At 45.6% G+C, this 20,079-nt stretch overlaps 1 protein-coding gene across 1 annotated transcript in view; it reads right to left on the bottom strand.

The window, feature by feature from the left end:
• Nucleotides 1-8,232: 8,232 nt before the first annotated feature.
• The window catches only part of LOC146864080 (UDP-glycosyltransferase 3A1-like), a 680,300-nt gene continuing 668,453 nt past the window's right edge, over nt 8,233-20,079 (bottom strand). The window contains exon 7 of the mRNA XM_085640710.1: nt 8,233-8,594. Coding sequence (XP_085496836.1) covers nt 8,318-8,594 — 277 coding nt within the window. The 3' untranslated portion in view covers nt 8,233-8,317. The remainder of the gene's footprint in view (nt 8,595-20,079) is intronic.

The raw sequence follows: 20,079 nt of genomic DNA, 5'->3' as shown, positions 1-20,079 counted from the left end.
TAGCGCACATTTTTTGATAGAGGCAGACAAAGCACATATACAGCAACATAGCATTTTACAAATTAAGTGACTAAATCAATGCACCGCTGTCAGTCATACCACTACACCCGACTCGACTCCACCACTACACAGACATGTAGGTCTGGTGTGGTTGTTGTTTACCTTTTATACGACTCATGAAACACCCAGACTTATTCCATCAATCATCTCCGATCCTACTGAGTGACTGCGAAGTTATATGTCACTGTGGTCATCATCATGGTGTTGTCCAGCTCAGTTTGCAGTGTACAGAGTGAGTCCACATTCCATATTCAAAATGCAATGGATCGACCTGCAGTAGAAATACAATTTTGTTATTAAAAAACAAGAAGGGAAACATTGACTTTAGTTACTTTTAGTGTGTAGATTAAATATTAGTACACAATAAATTCACTTCATGCACAACAAACAACAACACAAATCACTCAGTCCACATCCAATGCATGCTATCATTCATTACCTGTTCCTTCTCATCTTAAGTTAAGGGGCAGTCTCTCTCGGCTCGGAAAGGAGGATTGCTATAGTAGTCATGTTCCAACAAGGCAACATTTTCTTTTTTCTTCTATTCTACATCCAACCATCATCTGTCTTGAGGGAAATGGATTTAGGGCGAGTCAGGAGGATGGAGGAGCAGGACTCGGAGGAGTGGACTTCAGTCACCTAAGTTTCTGTCCTTATCTTCCTGCGTTTATTCATGTATTGTGTAATTCGGTGATATAAAGTACTGATTCATTTTGATCATGGTTAACCTCTCCACATTTTTGGGCAAAGGACTGGTCCTTTTCACTGTTACAATGGCACCAGCAGCACTGAAAACACGTTCAGAAGAGACACTTGCGACAGGGCAAGCCAGGTAGTTTATCGCCAGCCTGCTCAGCACTGGCCATTGGTTCCATTTCCCATACCAATACCGCAATGGGATTTGATCAATGTAGACCTCTATTGGGTCATCCAGATTGGCCTGGACCATCCGCTCCATGTTCAGGGATACTACAGTTTGTTTCGCCTCTTTTGTCTTTGCATCAGCACTGGATGTAGAAGCCCTTGCTGTAAATATCAATCCTGTGCAGATTTTACTGGGGCTGATGATCCGGTTCTTGCTGTTGTTGTCGATAGTGTTGGTGACCGCTCTGAGCCAAACGCACTGCCCTCAGGCTCTGAAGTGGAACTTGACGCCGGATGCCCTGCTGCAGTACTTGTTGTGGGTTTGAGTAGCGGGCCTTTAATTGCCAGACGTTCATTTCCAAAGTGACTGGCTACCTCATCTATCCAACTTTTGTACCGGGCAACGTCCACTTCTGAAAAAGGAATTAATGTCTTACTGTTCAGTGCTGATATGTAACGTGGATCCATAATTCAGGCACAAATGTAGTGTTGTTCTGACATAATCTTAGTTTGCACCCTTGTATTTTAAGCTAAGTGACGGGATAAGCTCTCCACCAACTCATATGCTTTTTTTTTTCCTCTACACCTATGTACGCTTCAGACACCTCCTTCAGCTGGTGCTGTAGAATTTGCAACAATGGGATAGTTTGGCCCATTGTACAGTCGTCCTTGCTGACTTCATGTGTGAAGACCTTGAAAGGAAGAAGCATCTCTGTCAGGCATTTAACTAGGCACCATTGGTCCTTCTGAAGTGCCATGCCTTTCACAGTAGAATCCCCTCTTTGCAGCACATATTCATTTATTGGTCTGTACTGCTCAAACAGACGGTCAAGCATGTAATAAGTTGAGTTCCAAAGTGTTGCCACCTCCTGAGTGCTTTGACTGGCATTCTATATTCATGTTGAATGATCCTCAGCTGCTTCCGGGCTTTTAAAGAATGTCTGAAATGTGTGCATATTCTTCTGCAGGTGGTCAGTAAGTTGTTGACTATGGCTTTTTTTTTTTTTAAATCTTGAACAATAATGTTAATGCAGTGCGCCAAACACGGGACCCTGAAATTGGCACCATCCTCCATTACTGCCATCATCCGTGGCATCAAAACCAATATTAAGCCCTCTTGGGCGGAGCCATTCAAAGATCTTGCTGTTAAACTCTTCCAAAAGGTTTGCAGCAGTATGGTATTTCTCCATGGTGAACATGGCTACAGTTGCATGTTTCCGAGTAGCATTAAAAATGTCAGCATTGTCAACAAGACCTGCTTCAGATATCTTTTCTCTAACCCCCACAAAGGAGATCCAGTGTGCAGTGATGCACATGTAATCAGTGGCTTGGCAACCGGTCCACATGTCTGTTGGATATTGTGAACAGCACTCTGCTGCAAAGCTTGTCCAAGCAATTCCAGCACATCTTGATGTAGTGCTGGAACAGCAACTCTGGCGAAATGGGACCGGCTGGGAACCTTCCATTTAGGGCAGATGGCTGACACAAATTGAAGGAAACACACCCCTTCCACAAAAGAAAAGGGGAGAAGGTCCAGCGCTAACTTTTTAGCCTGCTTCGCATTGTACAAATGTGTCGGTGGGTGGTTGCGTTCGTACTGCCCCTCCGACCTAAGCATGTTGTTAATGGTAGGCTGGAATATTTTTCTTTGTGGTGCAGCTGTCTTCATGAACCCAGTTAGGCTCAACAACACACTTATTTTCATTGCAGTACTCTGTTGCCTTGGTGTCTCAGCCTGCCTCTTACTACGGTGCCACTGAGATGTTGCTGAGGATGTGGATGGTACCACTACACTGCTGGGGACAGGGCTAGAAATGTCTCCCTCTTGTTCACCTTCCACCGCGATCACATATTCTTCTACTTCTTCATCTCCACCAACAGCAATGGGTGGAGTTTTTCTTTTTTCGTAAGCGAAGTAGGTGAGCCTCCCACTGGGTGATGTGGTGTTTTTTTAGATGACTTGTTTGGCCTCTGGTACCATAGTTTATACCAAGCTTACCCCGCCTAACAGCGTGTCAACAAATTGAGCATATAGCAATGTTCTCCTCCATACTGCTAACCGAAAAGAAGTCCAAAACTGGGGTGGTGTACTTTCTGGTGCTGCTGGAGGTGGTACTTTCAATGCCAGATGAACTGGAGGGTGGTCATGGAATTTGACTCTCTGCACTTACAGTACCACTACCTACTGAGGTGGCAGTTAAGCTTGATGTAGGTCCCTGCCGGGTCTTTGCAAATGCAAATATAGAAGCTGGAGCTGGTGTTACCTGTCTTGGTGGTATTCGTGCTACATCCCTCGCAGCGATTTTGGATAGGGTAATAATGTTGGTCTCCATCTCCTCTGGGCAGGGAGTGATGTTCATGATGACTGGCTCGTCATCATCATCATCGCCCTCTTCTACATCTACCTCCATAACTCTAAGGCTTTCAGGAACCTTCCTTTTCACTGGCCTTGTCTTGTGGCGTGCATCACTCTCAGACTGAACTGGTGAATTCCAAGTGGCATCTAGATCATCAGAAGCGGGGCTAGAAGAAGAAGTTGATGGACTAACCCTCCTTCTCCTTGCTGGGTATCTGGAAGACAATGGATCTTCTGAAAGAGTGGCTTGGTCCTCTTCATCTGCAGGAAGCTCGATTTCCTGAACTGCCCCTACTTCAGGAGGAACAACTACTATTGTGGGTTGTTGTTGCGGCTGTTGTGGCGGATGTTGTGGCGGCTGTTGTTGCCCACTTATCTGCAGAGTTTCTGCCTGCGTTGATTGGGTACTACTTTGCGATAATGAAATTTCAACATCACTGCTCGTTAGTAGACTGGTTACCTCTGTGACACTCATGGGCTTGGGTCCGTTGATGTGGAGTTGCTGCTCCCAGCTTGGTCCCCGGACACCGCTGCTGCAGGCGTATTTTTTATTTCCCAAAAATCATCGTGGGTGGCACACCAGTCTTGGTAAGTGCCACTTCCTTCTTCTGTTCCTTCTTGGTATTGGAGGACCTGGTAACTTTGTTTGGGGCCATCTTCTTCAGATGTCAGCAGGACGCTGTTGCACAAGTTGCAGAGATGTCTGTGGCCACATGTCACGTGACGTTGTACGCTGCAGGACTTCTGTCTGGCAGTACAACGGGTGATGATGACACCTCCTCCTCTGTCTTTTTGTGCACCTAAAAGCAAAGAAGCCAGGAGAAGTACATCAGAGAAATGTTACATTTGTTGTTGTGGTTCAAATACTTCTATTACAAACAAACAAATATAATATATAACTTAGTGTGTGGTGGTCACACTTGTTAGTGTTATATTATTAAATGTTATTAACTCTGTTTAAGTTAAAAAAACATAACAGTGTAGCCATTTGTGAGACTTTGACAACAAGGGCTTTCATGGTATACTGTGTACACTTAGGAAGGATAGGAAAGAAGAAGAACAAAAACAAAAATACAAATGTAATGGAAGTGGAACCTGTTTTTCTGGCATTAAATTATTTGCTCATCGCGTCATTGAGGGAGCTGCAGCTGGCAATGGGGATGTATGGATCAGTAAGCCAAGAGGAACATAGGAAAGACATGCAGGCATATATGGAAAATGCAGCACACTACTAAAGTACCACCACAAAATGGCCACCAGCCACATGGACACTCTCACAGCTACAAGCAACAAGCAGGAGGCCTGGAAAACAGTGAACTGAAACAGGCCTATAATAGCCAGGCAAAGGAGGCATGCTCAACAAGACAGCTTTAATGCTGTAAAATGCAAAAATGAAAATCCACAGGGATAACAAGGTGTGCAAGTTACACAACAAACACACCATACACAACAAAGGCATTTATTTAACACACACCAAAAAAGTGAAATACCCCCAAAAAACAAATTTTGCAATTTAATCCAAAGCCATCCATGCCCTAAATGATGTTTAAATTCAACCGAACACACAGAAACAATTGTTTCATGCACCCCTGAGTACCTCTGAGCCTACTGGATGAAAGGTCTGTTGGCAGACTAGGCCACAAGCTTGCTGGCTTCTGGCAAAAGCACACTGCCTGGCTTCAAAATGGCCACCAGCCACATGGCCAAGCCCACAACAACAACAAGAAAGCAAAGTCAGACAATGCAGGCCTATGGCAAAAGCACACTGCCTGGCTTCAAAATGGCCACCAGCCACATGGCCAGGCCCACAACAACAAGAAGCCTAGGCCAAAAAGGAACAAAAGAAACACATGCCAGCCTAGGCCCTATATGGCAAAAGCAGCACACTTATAATAATTACCACCACAAAATGGCCACCAGCCACACAGTCACAAGCAACAAGCAGGAGGCCTGGAAAACAATGAACTGAAACAGGCCTATAATAGCCAGGCAAAGGAGGCATGCTAAACAAGACAGCTGTAATGCAATAGAATGCAAAAACTAAAATCCACAGGGCTAAACAAGGTGTGCAAGATACACAACAAACACACCGCACACAACAAAGGCATTTATTTAACACACATCAAAAAAGTGAAATACGCCCCAAAAAAACATTGTGCAATTTAATCCAATGCCATCCATGACCTAAATGATGCTTAAAATAAATTCAACACACACCAAATGAACAGTTGTTTCATCATGCACCCAACATCACTAGCTCTGGACCCACTGGCTACGCACAATGAATTTAAAAAAAAATGATGATTGAAAAGTACCAAAAGTGTAGTTGCAGCAACTGCAATGCCCCAATCAAACAAACACCAACACCAACTTACTTGTAAAATCTCAAATCCAAAAGTCCTCAGATCATGATATATGATGCAGCAGACACAAAGAGTGATCCTTCAAGCTCCAAGTCCAGATGAAAAATGAACAGGAGATGGACAAAGCACTGGGAGGAGCCTGCTGGGCAGGAACGGGAAGTTGGAGAATCTGTGGCACTTCCTTCCTCTCCCAAAAAAGATTTTTTTTTAAAAAGGACTCCTTGCACAAAAAAGTACAGCCAAATGTAGATTTGAGGAGTTTTTTTCATCCAAATCATCATTTTAAAGAAGGTCTCATGCTGCTCAAGATATTATTCTTCTCCAGATTGCAAATTTTGCGTGTTTGGCATCGCAAGCTTCACCAAACTGCCGCCGGATGTCCGATGGCGCATCCGAATGACGTGTTCACGATCGCACTCTCTCGCAGTGTCCGTTGGCATGGCGAATGACGTGTTTGCGATCGCACTCTCTCACGGGATCGTGCAGCCGGCTACCAAAATCTCGTGGCGCACGCTAACGGATAGGAAAACTCATCGGCGTACGCAGGTATCCCAGTAAGTCGCTATTGCGTGCACGAAAATGCACGAACAAGGAAATAAGTCCGCTACGCCGCGGATCGTGGAATTTTCGGTAATTCCACATTCTCCGTGGAACGCGGAATTGCCAAAAATCCGCAAATTCCGCAAGCGGAGCGGATTTTACCGACCAGGGTTAATTATTACTTGCATATAAATATATATCTCTGTGTATTTGAATATTGTGCATTTGGCATCTGGGAACGCCTTTCTCTTAGAGAGCATTGTGCAAAATAAAACCTTAAGCCTTATTCTAAAAAGACAGTCTTTGCATTTTGTAAAATAAAACCCTTTTCCAAAAGTGTTGTTTGTTTTGTGTTAATGTCTCCTGCCTTGCCGAGTGTTGAGCCACCGTGTGGTAGCTGTATTATCTGAAAGGCGAAGCAAGACACATCTTCAAATTATTTGCGTACTTCATTGTACTGCCAGTTACTTTTGATTTTCATAATCCAATTCCATGTAATACTTTTTATTGGGTTCTGGAGGTCAATTAAATACGACAAGTGGTATATTATTTTTTGTAATTATTTTTATTACGTTTTGTTGTGGAAAACAAGTAGTACTGTGCACGGTTAATTAAGTACAATGTGTCTACCACTCGAGCCAGCGATTATGGTCAGTAATTAAATAGAACATGATATTAAAATTGAGCAAAGGTACATTTCAGCCCACCTCAGGCGTTCCAATGTGTGGCATGTGGTACATTCTAATAAAATGCTTCAGTAGCGCTCGAGTGCCCATGTAAAATGGTAGTTTAAACTATTACCTTAATGTGATTAAAAGTTCACAACCCTATGTAATTAGCAATAATATTATACCATGTTTTGAAGAATGTCTTGGGCTTGCATAAATGGACTTTGCCACTTTGTTTGAACTAGCTCCTCCTGAATATGACCGCATGGCTCTTGAACCACTCAGGTGCATAACAGCACAAGTGACACCTTCATGCACAAAAACAATCCCCTGGGGCATTTTCCTCTTTCTATGTGTGCTGCGGAATGCACCACACATAGAAAGAGGAAAAAAAACGATTTCTCTTTGTTACGCCTCCCTTGGGAAGGAGTAGCATTTTGGCGTATATTTCCAGGTCTAACAGAAATGGTCAACCTGGGAATGCATCAAAATCCATGGGTGTTGCGTTGGAACACCCACACACCACCCTTGGAAAACCTCCCTAGTGTAAAGTAACACAATGCAGTAATTTGTACTGCGTTGCGTTACTCCATATTTATCAATTCACTCAGGGCCATGCAAAGTGGCCTTGCGTGGCTTGAAAAATCGCACTTAAGGTTTGCATCGCTCTTGCACCCTGTTGCATAGTGCAAAAGCGACGTAACTCTTTGATAACAATAGCTCTAAAATATAAAAACTAAAGGACCGATAAAAAGAAAAACGAAGTAACAGTATGTTTGGAAATCTACACAAATCACAAATGTCTTAAAATCCTACTACTTCACGATGCATGTTCAGCAGATTGCCCAATAAACTAGAGTATGCATAGAGTACATTTTTTGTGTGCATTTTTTTCACCTTGGGCAAAGCATTTTCCCCATGGAGGAATCCTTTACTCAACACTTCCATAAGTCTGAAGGTGTAGCCTTTCCTTATCTACTTTGAACAGAGCCACTAACGTCAACAATATCCATCAGCAAATGTGTGTTTTTTAGATACAGGAGTCTATGTGGAAACTGTGTCTGATTTCCCTCAAATCTACGAGTACCTATATTTTGCAAGGCTGTCCCCGTCCATCCTTCTTTTGATTGACCCTTCTCTCACCCCTACCATGGTGGAGGCTGTACAGGTGGACTGTCTGCACTTGTCTGATCTGGGGAAGGAAATGCCTCCAAATGTAGTGAACCATAATCAGGGACTTTTGCAGAGAGAACTGCTTTTTGTACAAGTAAGTACCACAAGCAAAAAAACCTTTGTAAATCTAGACTAAAGAAGTCAAATTAAAAAGTAAAATCAGCAGATAATTAACTGTTTAATTATACTCAGTATATTTGTGTATATTCCATACTTTTAATTTTTTACATTGATCTACTGTAAACTGACAGCATAATCTAAAAAGCAGCCTCACATTTTAAAACAGCATCATATCAGGGCTTTTTTAGCTTATCTCGTTGAAACAACTTTGAAAGAAGAGTTCTCAGGAGTTTAACACAAATGTAGATAACCACAGCAGCAGATGTAAATATGAAGGCCATAACATCCAATAAATACTGCTGGTACCACGGTTGTTGGGAGCTGTATGGGCGTAGGTGGGCGCCTCCTTTAGACGTGATGATGTGTTCTATCCATCGAACTAACTTCTGGTCAGGTGGAAGGGGCTCAGATCGGTGGATTTTACTCTGGGCTGTGGCCGCTAATTTGTAACTGAAAGAAAAAATACACAGTTAACTCTAAAAACAGTTTTCCTGTCATTATTTATTGTACCATCTAAAAAAGTTAAGCCTCGAGTTCAGAACAGTAATAACAGATTTGTTTTTTTCACTTCAGTGTGCAGTGAAGAACATTTGGTGTCACAGCAGCAACAAAATTGGCCTGATAGAACTCTGAGAAAATTAGTCTAGAAAGCTATTGCATGCATTAGTAATACCCTCACATGCTCCATCCTAATCTATATTCCTTTAGGGGCACATGCATCAAGCCTGCATTATGCGATTCCCAAATAGCGAATTTTAGCGATTAGATATTTGGGAATTGCAAAATGCTATGCATGTAAGAATCACAAAAACATTTGCGATTCCTTAACATCACTGTTGGACTTGGCCCTTTTGGCAGGTTCATCCCTAAACTTTTTGCCTTTCTACCCGCCTTATTTCTGACATGATGGTGGTTTTAGGCCTCTGGGCACTTTAGCACTGCTGTCCAGTGTAACGTGCGTGCGCTCTCTGTGTTACATTTGGTAAGGTTGGCCTGCCCTCCCATAGGTATGCATTGGGGATTCCCTGAGCAGCGTGTCAGTGGTAATTCCTGGGATAGGAGGAGCAGCGTGGTCGAGTTTAGTATGTATGGAATTGTAATAATAAATGCAGCGCAATGGTGTGCGTAGATTTATTATGATTATTTTAGAAATGCCACTTTTAGAAGTTGCTATGTGTCTGCCTGCCTGATGTGAATTGCATGTCTGGCTTGTGAGTGACAGGGGCTGGGGGGTGTGTGTGGCTCCAGGAGGGGCAGGGGCAGTCAGCGTACGGCTGAATGGGACATCTGCATTGGGAGTAGTGGGAGGAGTAATCCCCTGAGCCTGAATAGGACTGTACCCAGCCTGTACAATGCTGGCTCCACCCCCAAGGTGTGTCTGATCACCTAGCCCTCACCTGACAAAGGGGAAGAGGAGGTTGGTAAACAAAGTGTTCCAATTCCCCCCTGAACCAGTTGCATCTGGTTCCCCCAAGCCCTGCACTGCAGACAAAGAGATAGTGTGGTATAAGTATAGGGGCTGTGACCCCATGAATGTTGTTCTGTTCTGTGCTGGTGCTTGTTCCTGGCCATCCTGGGGCGTGCTGCTGCTGGGGCCCAGGAGGAACCGCCATGAGGGCTGGCCTCACTGGCCCCAGCCTTGCCCCATGGACCTCGAAGGACTGCTTGGACAACCTGCACCCTGTGGGCGCTTTCTTTTAATTTCCCCAGGAGAGAGGAGTGCTGGAGCTTTGCAGCGCTGAGCTGCACATCGCTGCTGAGGGAATCCCAGTGTAGGGATTCAACCGTATTGCTGGGAGCAAGCGGATACCCACTCTGCTTAATGAATACTTAAATTACCGGTGTCCACCCCACATTATGGTGCCTTCTTGGCTGGTGCCCACCCCGCTTATCTGCGCTATGAAAAGCGGGTGCCCACTTCGCATTGCCCGGCCAAGAGAAATCACCGCCGCGGCCTGAGCGAGAAAGGCCGCCGAAAAGGAAGTCAGGCACCCGCGCCTGACTGTGGGTGGGGCCTGATGAAAGAAGTGCAGCCGGAAGTGAGAGGAAGCTTGGCTGCGGGCATAGAGGAGGACGGGAGCCTACCCTGCCTCCACGAGCTCCGAGGCGAAGTCCCGGGTCCCAGGAGGGGGCCCGGGTGAAGTGTGGAGAGCCCCACGGTGGCAGCTGCAAAGGAGATGTGATGGCGCCGGGCCGAGCAGAGGAGGCCTCCCAAGTGAGGGAGGAGAACAGATTGCGGGCCCCGATGGGCACCTTGTCAGTGCCGTTTCCGCAGCAAGAGAGCAGCCTGGAGAGCAGAGAGCCCGATGAGTAGGGCTTCTGTTATGGTATGTTATTTAGGATTTCTATAGCGCATGGCTACTCCATTGGAGTGTCCCGGCGCTTTTTATTGGCAGCTTGAAAACATAAAATCATAACACAGAAAGACAAAAGAAAGACAGCAAAACTGAGGAAGAAAGCATGCTAAGAGGCAAAGAGCCAAGTTTTAAGGCCCTTCCTAAAGGTCAGCAAATTAGACGTGCTACGTACAGACAATGGCAAAGCATTCCAAAGCTGCGATGCCTTCAGCTTGAAGGAACGACCCCCTACGCGGGCCCTCTTTACTCGAGGGACCACCGCAAGGAAGAGAGATTCGGATCGCAAAGTTCGAGCCGGGCGATAAAAAGTAAGCCTCCTTTGCAGATATTTCGCGCCCGAGGCATAGAGAGCCTTATGAGCCAGCGTCAACGCCTTGAAGACTATCCGCTTCCAGATAGGCAGCCAGTGCAGCGACTGCAGAAGGCCAGACACTCTGGCTCGCCTATGAAGGCCGAAGATAGCCCGAGCAGCCGAGTTCTGGACCACCTGAAGGCGCTGTAACAGATACTCCGGAAGACCCAGATATAGGACATTAGAATAGTCCAATCTGGAGCCAATTAAGGCCTGCACAGTGATCCTCCTGTGCTCTTCTGAAAGCAAAGGAAGAAACTTCCGGAGCATCTTCAGGAGGCCAAAACATGTACCCATAAGACCGAGGATCTGAGATCTCAGCGTCAGACCATTGTCGATCTTAATTCCCACATTTTTTGCCTGCTGGGAGGAATGTGCAGGAGCAAACATATTAGTCGGCCACCATTCCTGCCAATCTGGATCAGAGGTACAACCAAAAAAGAGTACCTCAGACTTATCTGAGTTGCATTTGAGGCTGTTCAGCTGGAACCATTTGAAAACTGCCCCAAGGCACTCACGAATACTCTCTCCGTCAAACTCCTCACCTTTTCCACACGTAAAGAGGAGCTGAGTATCATCGGCATAGGATACGATCTGGGCCCCCAAGGACTCCGCCAGAGCGGCCAATGGAGTCATAAAGATGTTAAAAAGAGTCGGACTCAACACAGAGCCCTGAGGGACTCCGACTCCCAAAGGTGGCATCACGGCAGAGCTTGGGGAAACCCAGACCGTTTGTCGACGGTCCGCTAAGAAGAATGATCTAAACCAGCTGAGCACCGTCCCCCTCAGACCGATCTCATGAAGTCTGACGAGGAGACCCTCGTGGGGGACGGTGTCAAAGGCCGCCGACAAATCAAGCATGACAAGCATAGCTTTACCTCCTGAATCCAGTGCCTCCTTAATGGCTTCAGACACCTCCAAAAGCGCCGTCTCGGTGCTTAAATTGGGGCGGAAGCCAGATTGAGTAGGATGAAGCAGATCGTTGGTTTCCAAAAATCCAGAGAGCACGGTGTGCACGTGCTTCTCCACAATTTTAGCCAGCGCAGGAAGAAGAGAGATTGGCCTATAATTGGCCAACGCCTCAGGGTCTAGGCCAGGCTTCTTGAGGAGGGGGATCACCATCGCCTGCTTCCAAGCCTGCGGGACCACCCCCTCACACAAAGAGAGATTCAAGAGTGGATTTGCCAAGGGATTTACAACCGCCGCCATTTTCGCCAAAAATTTGGCAGGGCATGGGTCAAGAGGCGACCCAGATTTAAGATTGACCATCAATGCCAATGACGATGCAGCTGAAATAGGCGGAAAATCGGCCAAGATGAACTCCTCAGGAGCCGATGGAACTGGCTCATCCGCAAAGCTGAGGCACGCTTCCACCATCCTTGAGGGAAAGGAGTCCTGAATCAACTTTATCTTAGCTGTAAATAAGTTGGCAAGAGCAGAAACCCACGACTCAGTGGGCGCGGCCTGGGTTACATTAGACCGTGGAGTCGTGAACTCCCTCACAATGGTGAAAATCTCCTTGCAGGAATTGGAGGCAGCCTCTATTCTCCCGGCAAAATAACCCTTTTTCTCAAGGAGGATATCACGATGGTATGTTTTAATCGTGGTCCTATACAGCAGCCTGGCCGCCGGGTCATAATGTGAGCGCCACGCCCTCTCAGCCACCTTGCACTGCCGGCGAGAAGCTGACAGTGCTTCCGTAAATCAAGGGGCAGAAACCCGCTTTGATGTTGCTCGGGGTGTCCTCACAGGGGCGAGATCATCTAGCCTGTCCATCAGCCACGCCTGCAGAGACTCGAGGTCCCGTTCCAAATCGCCCGAAAAGGGGCAAGGATGATCAAGAGAAGCCTGAGCTAGCATCTCTGGGGTCACCCGATGGAATGCCCTCACTCCTAGTCCCTGCTGTCTAAAAACGGTACTAGAGGGTTTCTCCAAGCCTGGCACATAAAATGTGGGCAATCTATGATCAGACCAAAGCACCGGTAAAAGTTCTAACCCCTCTAAGGGGAGCGTCGAGAAAACCTGATCCAGGGTATGCCCCTATCGTGTGTTGGGCCGGAGAGGTGAGGGACAAGGCCTAGAGGGGCCGTAATATCGATCAATTTAATCACCTCAGGGTCCTCTCCCTCATCCATATGAAAGTTAAAATCTCCAGCCAACACACAATGCTCCGCTCTTAAGGCCAGCAACGAGATAGCTCCATGGTGGATGCCCCTAAGGGACTGCGAATGCCTGCGAATGCCCGTCTTTGTTTTTGCTTACAGTTGCACCGCAATTGCGGGCAGCTGCATCACGGGGGCACAATTGTTTTTGGGGCCCCAGGAGGGGGCCGGAGGGCACCGAGGTGCCCGTCCCTGTCCTGTCTCTTCCCAGCTGCACCGCACCACAGCGGGCAGCTGCAACGATTGGGCACAGTTGTTCAGAGGGCACAGTGAGTGCCCGTGTGAATTCCTTATGAGGCAGTTTGTGGTAGAGTCCCTGAGTGGGACAGAGAAGGCACAGTGGTGCCAGGGCTGATATTCCCTTTTTACAGCTGCACCGCACCAGCGCAGTCATCTGCGACGATGGCGCACCTTTGTTGAAGACAGCCCCAGTGGGGGTCCAGAAGGCATAGTGAGTGCCATGCCTACTGTGATGATCACAGCTGCATGGCAATTAGTGGCAGCTGCTACGTTTAGGCCAGAGCATCTTGAGGAGTGCCAGTGGGGACCCAGGAGGCACAGTGGTGCCAGCGCAATTGCGCACTTTGGGATTCTGCTGCATTGGCAGCCACCCTGACATTTGAGACATAGGGCATTGGAGCCCTCTGATGAGGCCAGTTGACCAGGGGGACTGTGTAAGGTTTGTAGGGCGTCAGGCCCTAATGTGATTTATGTGGTGGTAGGAAATGTGATTTACGCACTGTGATTTATGCCTCTAGTATTTATGTTTAGGAGGTTATTTCCTAATCTAAGAGTTCTGCTTATGAGGTTACTGCATAATGTATTTATCCTTGTGAGGGTATTGTCTAATGCGTTTAGACTTATGAGGTTACTCCATAATGTATTAATGCTTGTGAGGTTTTTGTCTAATGCGTTTAGACTTATGAGGTTTATGCTTATGAGGGTGGCGCAGAATGTATTTCACGCCTAATGTGATGCTGATTGCATAATATGATTTATGTTGCAGGATAATGCGGAGTACAGTATTTACAAGTAATTACTGGTTGTGTTCTATGTTTTTTATTTGGTTCTACATTTACTATTTTTACTGAGTGATGGTTCTGACAGTGGCCCAATTGGCCCTGTCATGTGTATATAATGCCCTGTAAATACTGCCTAGTGCCAGTTGGCACAGTGTATATTGTGTGATTACTACTCTATTGTGTTTATGATAATACAAAGGTATTTTTTATATAACCTTGTGTGGAATCCTTTTTGTAGTGTGCCTAGTGGGTTGCTGCTGTGTGTGTGTGGTGCGCAAATGCTTTACACATTGCCTCCGGGATCAGCCTGACTGCTCGTGCCAAGCTACCAAGGGGGGGAGCAGGGGTTATCTTCGTCGTGTAACTCCCTTGCCCTGACTAGAGTGGTGGTTTCTGCCTGGCTTTGGCGCAAGCCTTAGCCAACCTGAAATCCCATTTCTAACATTGCTGGCAGCGGTGCTAATAGCGGCTGGTAAATTGCCAATCGCTATTAGGAATGAATGGAGTCACATTACCTATGGGCTTACAGGCCCATAGGAATGAATGGTATTGCATTCGCTGATTGCGATTACCAAATTGGTAATCGCAAATAGTGAATGCAAATCCAAGGGTACCAGGGGACCTCAGCCCCCCCTGAAGCACCCCACAAAAAAAGGGTAAGTTTACACATGTAAAGCTACAATGACACTTTTAAAAATGCATTTTGTGCGTTTTTTTAAAGCATGCACATATTAACATCAACTTGAAGTTGATGGTAATTTTCATGCACATCATTTGATCACAGTGTTGATATTTTACAGCATCTATGTAGCAGACTAGACTCATGGCTTAACTACTGGCTTAACTACTGAGAACATAGCTTGCGACAAGGATTTAAGTAATCTCCATTCCTGTCTGGTGCCTTTCTGTAAAGGATTCCTGCTTGCTGCAGTAAAGCGCAAGGTACGTATTTACTTACTTATGCGTACTACCTCTACTGGGGTATAGGTCATCAACCAGTACTATCTAGCCATCTCTGTCTTGGGCCTTTCTTTCAAACTGACTCCAGGTGTAACCCATACTTTTGGAGTCAGCCTTGAGGTCTCATCGACAGGTGTTTCTCGGCCTTCCTCTTTTCCTTTTTCCCTAGAAGGTTACAGGTCAGGGCTTGCTTGATGGTGTTTCATGTGGGCTTAGGGATGGTATGACTTTTGTCAGCATCTTTTCATGATTTCTCCATGAGCAAGGAGTTAAAAAGTCTGCTGCCATAGGTCACTTTTGCTGATGGTGTTTGGCCAGTGGATTTGGAGGATTTTCCTCAGCCAGGTGTTGATGAAGGTCTGAACGTTGTTGGTAGTGGTCATTGTTGTCTTCCAAGTTACTGCTTCATATAGAAGGACTGATTTTATGTTGGTGTTATAAAGCCTAATCTTAATTTGCAGTGTTAGGTCCTTGGACCTCCAGATCTTCTTCAGCTGAATGAAGGCAGCCCTTGCTTTGTCTATTCTTGCCTTGATGTGGGTGTCTGTGCCATCTTGGCCGTCAATGACCCTGCCCAGGTAGGTGAAGGCCTCAGTCTCTTCCAGTGCATCAACTGCGAGAGTGGCTGCAGTTGTGCGGGCGGTGTTTGTCTTCAGGATCTTGGTTTTTACCCTGTGGGTGCTGAGGCCAAGTTGTGCTGAGTTGGCTGCTTTATTGTTGGTCTTCACTTGCATCTGCATCTGCAGATGAGTATGGGAGAGTTGGGCCAGGTCATCTGCAAGGCCTGGGTTGTCGAGCTCCATTCAAGGTGCTGCTACCTTTCACTTGCCGTTACAAGCACTGAAAATACAAAGGGATGAAGGCAGCACTCAGACTTCTACAGGATTGGACCAGCAGTGCCTTTGTAAATCTGATGGACAAGAGTGAGTGCACTACAGTTAGATTGTCCAGGAAAGGACTGAAAGTCAGTCAATTTAAACCTACTATAGGTTCTTGCCATTTTAAAGAGTTAGCATGGCGCTTCCTAATTAATACTATAGATCAAACTTATGTAATGAAGTGAGGAGTTGCTAACTTGCCTTGCGTATTTAATGATATCCCAGGAATTTCTTCCATTGTATTGTGTATCTCATTGTGTCAGATGGACATGTACTTACTACCTAATGCTGATAATTATGTGTTCTTTAACTAATAAGAACACCCTACTTTAGTTTTTGCAGCCTGGGACTCTGTAGCCATTCTGCCAAGCTGCACAGTTGTTCAATATTTAACGTTTTGGCTCACGGTGATAAAGAGTTAAGTTTAAGAACTTGTTTCTACATATAAAAGCAATGACTCCATATTTGGGGCTGACGTTTTTACAGTTCTGTCATGATGAACTACTCTGGGTGAAACAGAATTTAGCTCAATGCAAAAGACAGACCTGGACAAAGAAAGCAGGCAATAGATTCCTGGACTTTACAATGTTACTTGCCAAGGGAGCCATTGTGATGACATGGAAAATGCCAGTAGCCAATCCAATGGGAAGATGGCGCAAAACTGTTTAGAAGTAGGTTAGAAGTGAGAGTATAGACCCCCGCTCTAGTCATCGATCTCTTAACCCCTGTCTTTCTGAAGTAGCCAGTTGGGTGGCTAGTTGCAAACTAAAACTGAATGAGGACAAAACGGAAGTGAAGCTGCTGGGAAATAGTTTTGACAGCAACCTTCCCAGCCCCTTACCTGACATCCTGAGCAAAGTTCCTCCCTTAAAAAATGTGAAAAAAAGTCCTGGGATGTGGCTGGAAACCACACTTACGATGGAAAATCAAGTGAAAAAGCTTGCTGCCACCTGTTATGGCATCCTGAGACTTCTGAGAAAGGTTTTCAACCAACCTTCTCCCGTTCTCAGCTAAAAGTGTGATTGTTCAGGCCCTCATGCTTTCTCGCCTTGATTATGGTAATGCTCTGTAACATGGCACACCCCGTTATGTCATCAGAGGGCTGCAGACCCTGCAGAATGCCACTGCCCTACTTTTGATGAACATTCACAAATACCAGCCTACCACCACAGCTCTTAGGGACCTCCACTGGCTTCTGGTGGAACACCAAGTGCAGTTCAAGACACTCTGCATTATGCATAGGGCAGTCAACAATAAAGGTCCCTTTCTGCTGAGATTGCTAGCCTCCCCATCACTGCTAGGGATCACCCTCAGATCTTTCTCAGCCCTGACACTGAGGCGCCCAGGATCAGAAGATTCCGATGGGACGGCCGCTTTACCCGGTTTCTGGCTCTGAAAATTTGGACCACCTTGCTTATGGATCCATGCCTAATAGAGCTTGAACTTCCTTTTTGGAACACTCTTGAGACCTGGCTGTTCAGCAACTGATCCTCTGGCAGCTCTATTGTTACATTTCTGTGGCAGTGTTGGGAGGTCTTTGGGTACGCTATATACAAACTCGAGAATTGAATGGTTCTGTATAGGGAAGAGAAACACAGATTTAGCCGAAGACAAATCAGCCCATGTGTGGGAGGAAGTGGTGTAATTTGTTGGGGGAAAGAATACTGCCTACAAGACTGGATCACCAGGCACTAGGGAATGAGATAGATATGACATAGCCCATGACGCTACCACATGGAAGCTCACAAACCCAAAACCGAGAGCAGTGGTACCAACTCATAGTAGTGGAATTAACGTCTCTCCCTCCAAGTTGTCACCTGTCCTAAATGCATCAGGGCTTGCCATGGAATCGTTTCCACCATCAGACAACCAACTAATCCACAAGGGATTTAGTGTTGGGTTATATTGTTTTGCAAGCAACCGAATGCCTAGATTATTTTGATTGATTTGTCAAACTACACAACAATATATAGTAGAAGCAATACATGCCAAAATGCTGTAGTTACATAATCTGAGAATGCTATGCAAATTTATCAATGCTTATATTAAAAAAATGTATTTTAGATTGCACGGCTGGAGGGCTTTAATGACTGTGCTGCCTAGGTTCCTATATGTAGTCCAGACATTCCCACTACTCCATCCTGGTGATACCTCTCTGAAATAAAAAAAAAACTGCTCAATAACTTTGTCAGGGCAAGCAAGAACCCATTGTTTGCAAAGAAGAAGATATACAAACGGGTGGAGATAGGAGGACTGGGTCTACCAAATGTCCTGAAATATAACCAAGACACTCAAATATGGTACATAGTACAGTGGCACTGAAAAGAGAGGAAAAAACTCTTGGGTTTACGGGATCAGGCGGTCAGTGGGGTGCTCATGTGGAGGACCCCAAGGTTGGCCATACAGCATATACCATGTGGCCTACATTTGATGACGGTGGTAACCCTAGAAGCATGGGATACAGCGATAATAAAGACAGGCCTTTCTACATGCCCTTCCTCATTTATTCCCTTTGTGGGCTTTCTGGACTTTGGATTAGCAGAGATCTCGATGTGGCAAAAATAAACCTGCCAGCTAATAGGGGCTTTGTCTGACACAGAGGCTCTCAAAACATTAGATCAAAGTAGACTGCGGCATACCATAACAAAAGATGCTTCGGTATCGTCAAATCTGGCTTCATGTGTCTCACTGAGCCCTTAAAAAAAGTACGCTGCACTCTAACGCCCTGCAAGAAATGGTTTATAAGTTAAAACAGGGACAAATACTATCACAGATATCCTATTACTTGTGAGGGAGAGATTGGGGAATGCCTCGCCACACTATATTGGAGAGAGAACTAGGCTGTACTCCTACACCAAAGGAATCGTCCTCCATCTATTAGAGGGTGAGTATCTCATTGAGGAGTGCCTCCATCAAAGAAACACTTATCAAAATAGAACTCTATTGTTTCTGCAACCTAGATAGGCTTAAATCATGGATTACACCAGATCAAAGAAATTCTCGCAGTGCTGCAATGGTACAGGCATGCAACTTCACTTTCTTTGGCACTGCCTGAAACTTACAAAATACTGGGCAGAGGTTCTTGATAATATCAACTCCATGCCAGAAACTAAGCTGTGAAATTCCCCATGCAGATAGTCCCAGGAGTACCCTTATTGCCTCACTAACCCTCTTAAGTCACCTAGGAGGAAGATGATGTGAGTTCCCTTGGCTGCGGCAATGCAGAACATAGTGTCCAGCTGGGGGAAGGCTTGAGTGACTGACCATAAATCTTGGAAACATAGAATCTGGGATGCTCTGGTGATGGAAACCAATTGCAAAGACCGTGTTAGGCGTTGCAGACAGTCCTTGCTGGATCTTTGCTTTGGCAGTCAAAGCGGTCTGTTGTTGCTGCAGTGCGAAGTGCATTGCGGTCACTGTAGGTCACTATAAGGAGAACAGTTTGTTATGTTTCATACAAGTGCCCAATATATGCCCAGGTAGCAACTCGACCTTTTACCTATATTTCCCTGCCATTACACTACATAACGTTTCTTGAGACTGACCTTTTACCTAATTACGGTAATGCCTAAATGACATGGGGTTTTCTCTGAAAACTAGCCTCATTCATTATGCATGAGGATTCTTGGAATCACGGCAGGACACAGCAGAACACCATCTCCTGCATAATAACTATGTACAAGGGTCCTTCTTTCCGTCATCCAAATCTGACAGCAAGGTATATCCCCTGGGAGTATCACATTGGGTATATAAACACAATATCTTGCTGAGGTAGGGAGAGGAGAAAAGGACTTCCATGCCAACACACCGACATGAGACACTGCATGCAGACACTCCAGCTCGTAGTGGTCTGACATCCCTTGCGGGGTGTTCATCTCGAGACCAAGAGGTGGTCCCACAGTCTCTCGCTTCAGGTAATGGGGTTGACTTTATCCTAGGGGGATTCTTGGCTTCTACACATACATACATGCTAGGTACACTTAGGTACATCTAATTAGGGTCGCATCGTAGGAGTACGCATTTACTACTGTCATGTATTTTATATGCTTGCCTGTATTCATTGTTTTAGCACAATGGTACAAATCTACCATCCTTTTACTCTGTTAGTGCTTCTAATCATTTATATCTGTTTCTGTCTAATGGTTATTACTGCACACCTATCTTACACTAGAATGACGCTGGTTGAAATAAATGCCTATTGAGA

The sequence above is a fragment of the Triturus cristatus genome, chromosome 2_1 (assembly GCF_964204655.1).
Source record: "Triturus cristatus chromosome 2_1, aTriCri1.1, whole genome shotgun sequence".
Taxonomy (NCBI): domain Eukaryota; kingdom Metazoa; phylum Chordata; class Amphibia; order Caudata; family Salamandridae; genus Triturus; species Triturus cristatus.
This window is presented reverse-complemented; position numbering and strand designations above follow the sequence as displayed.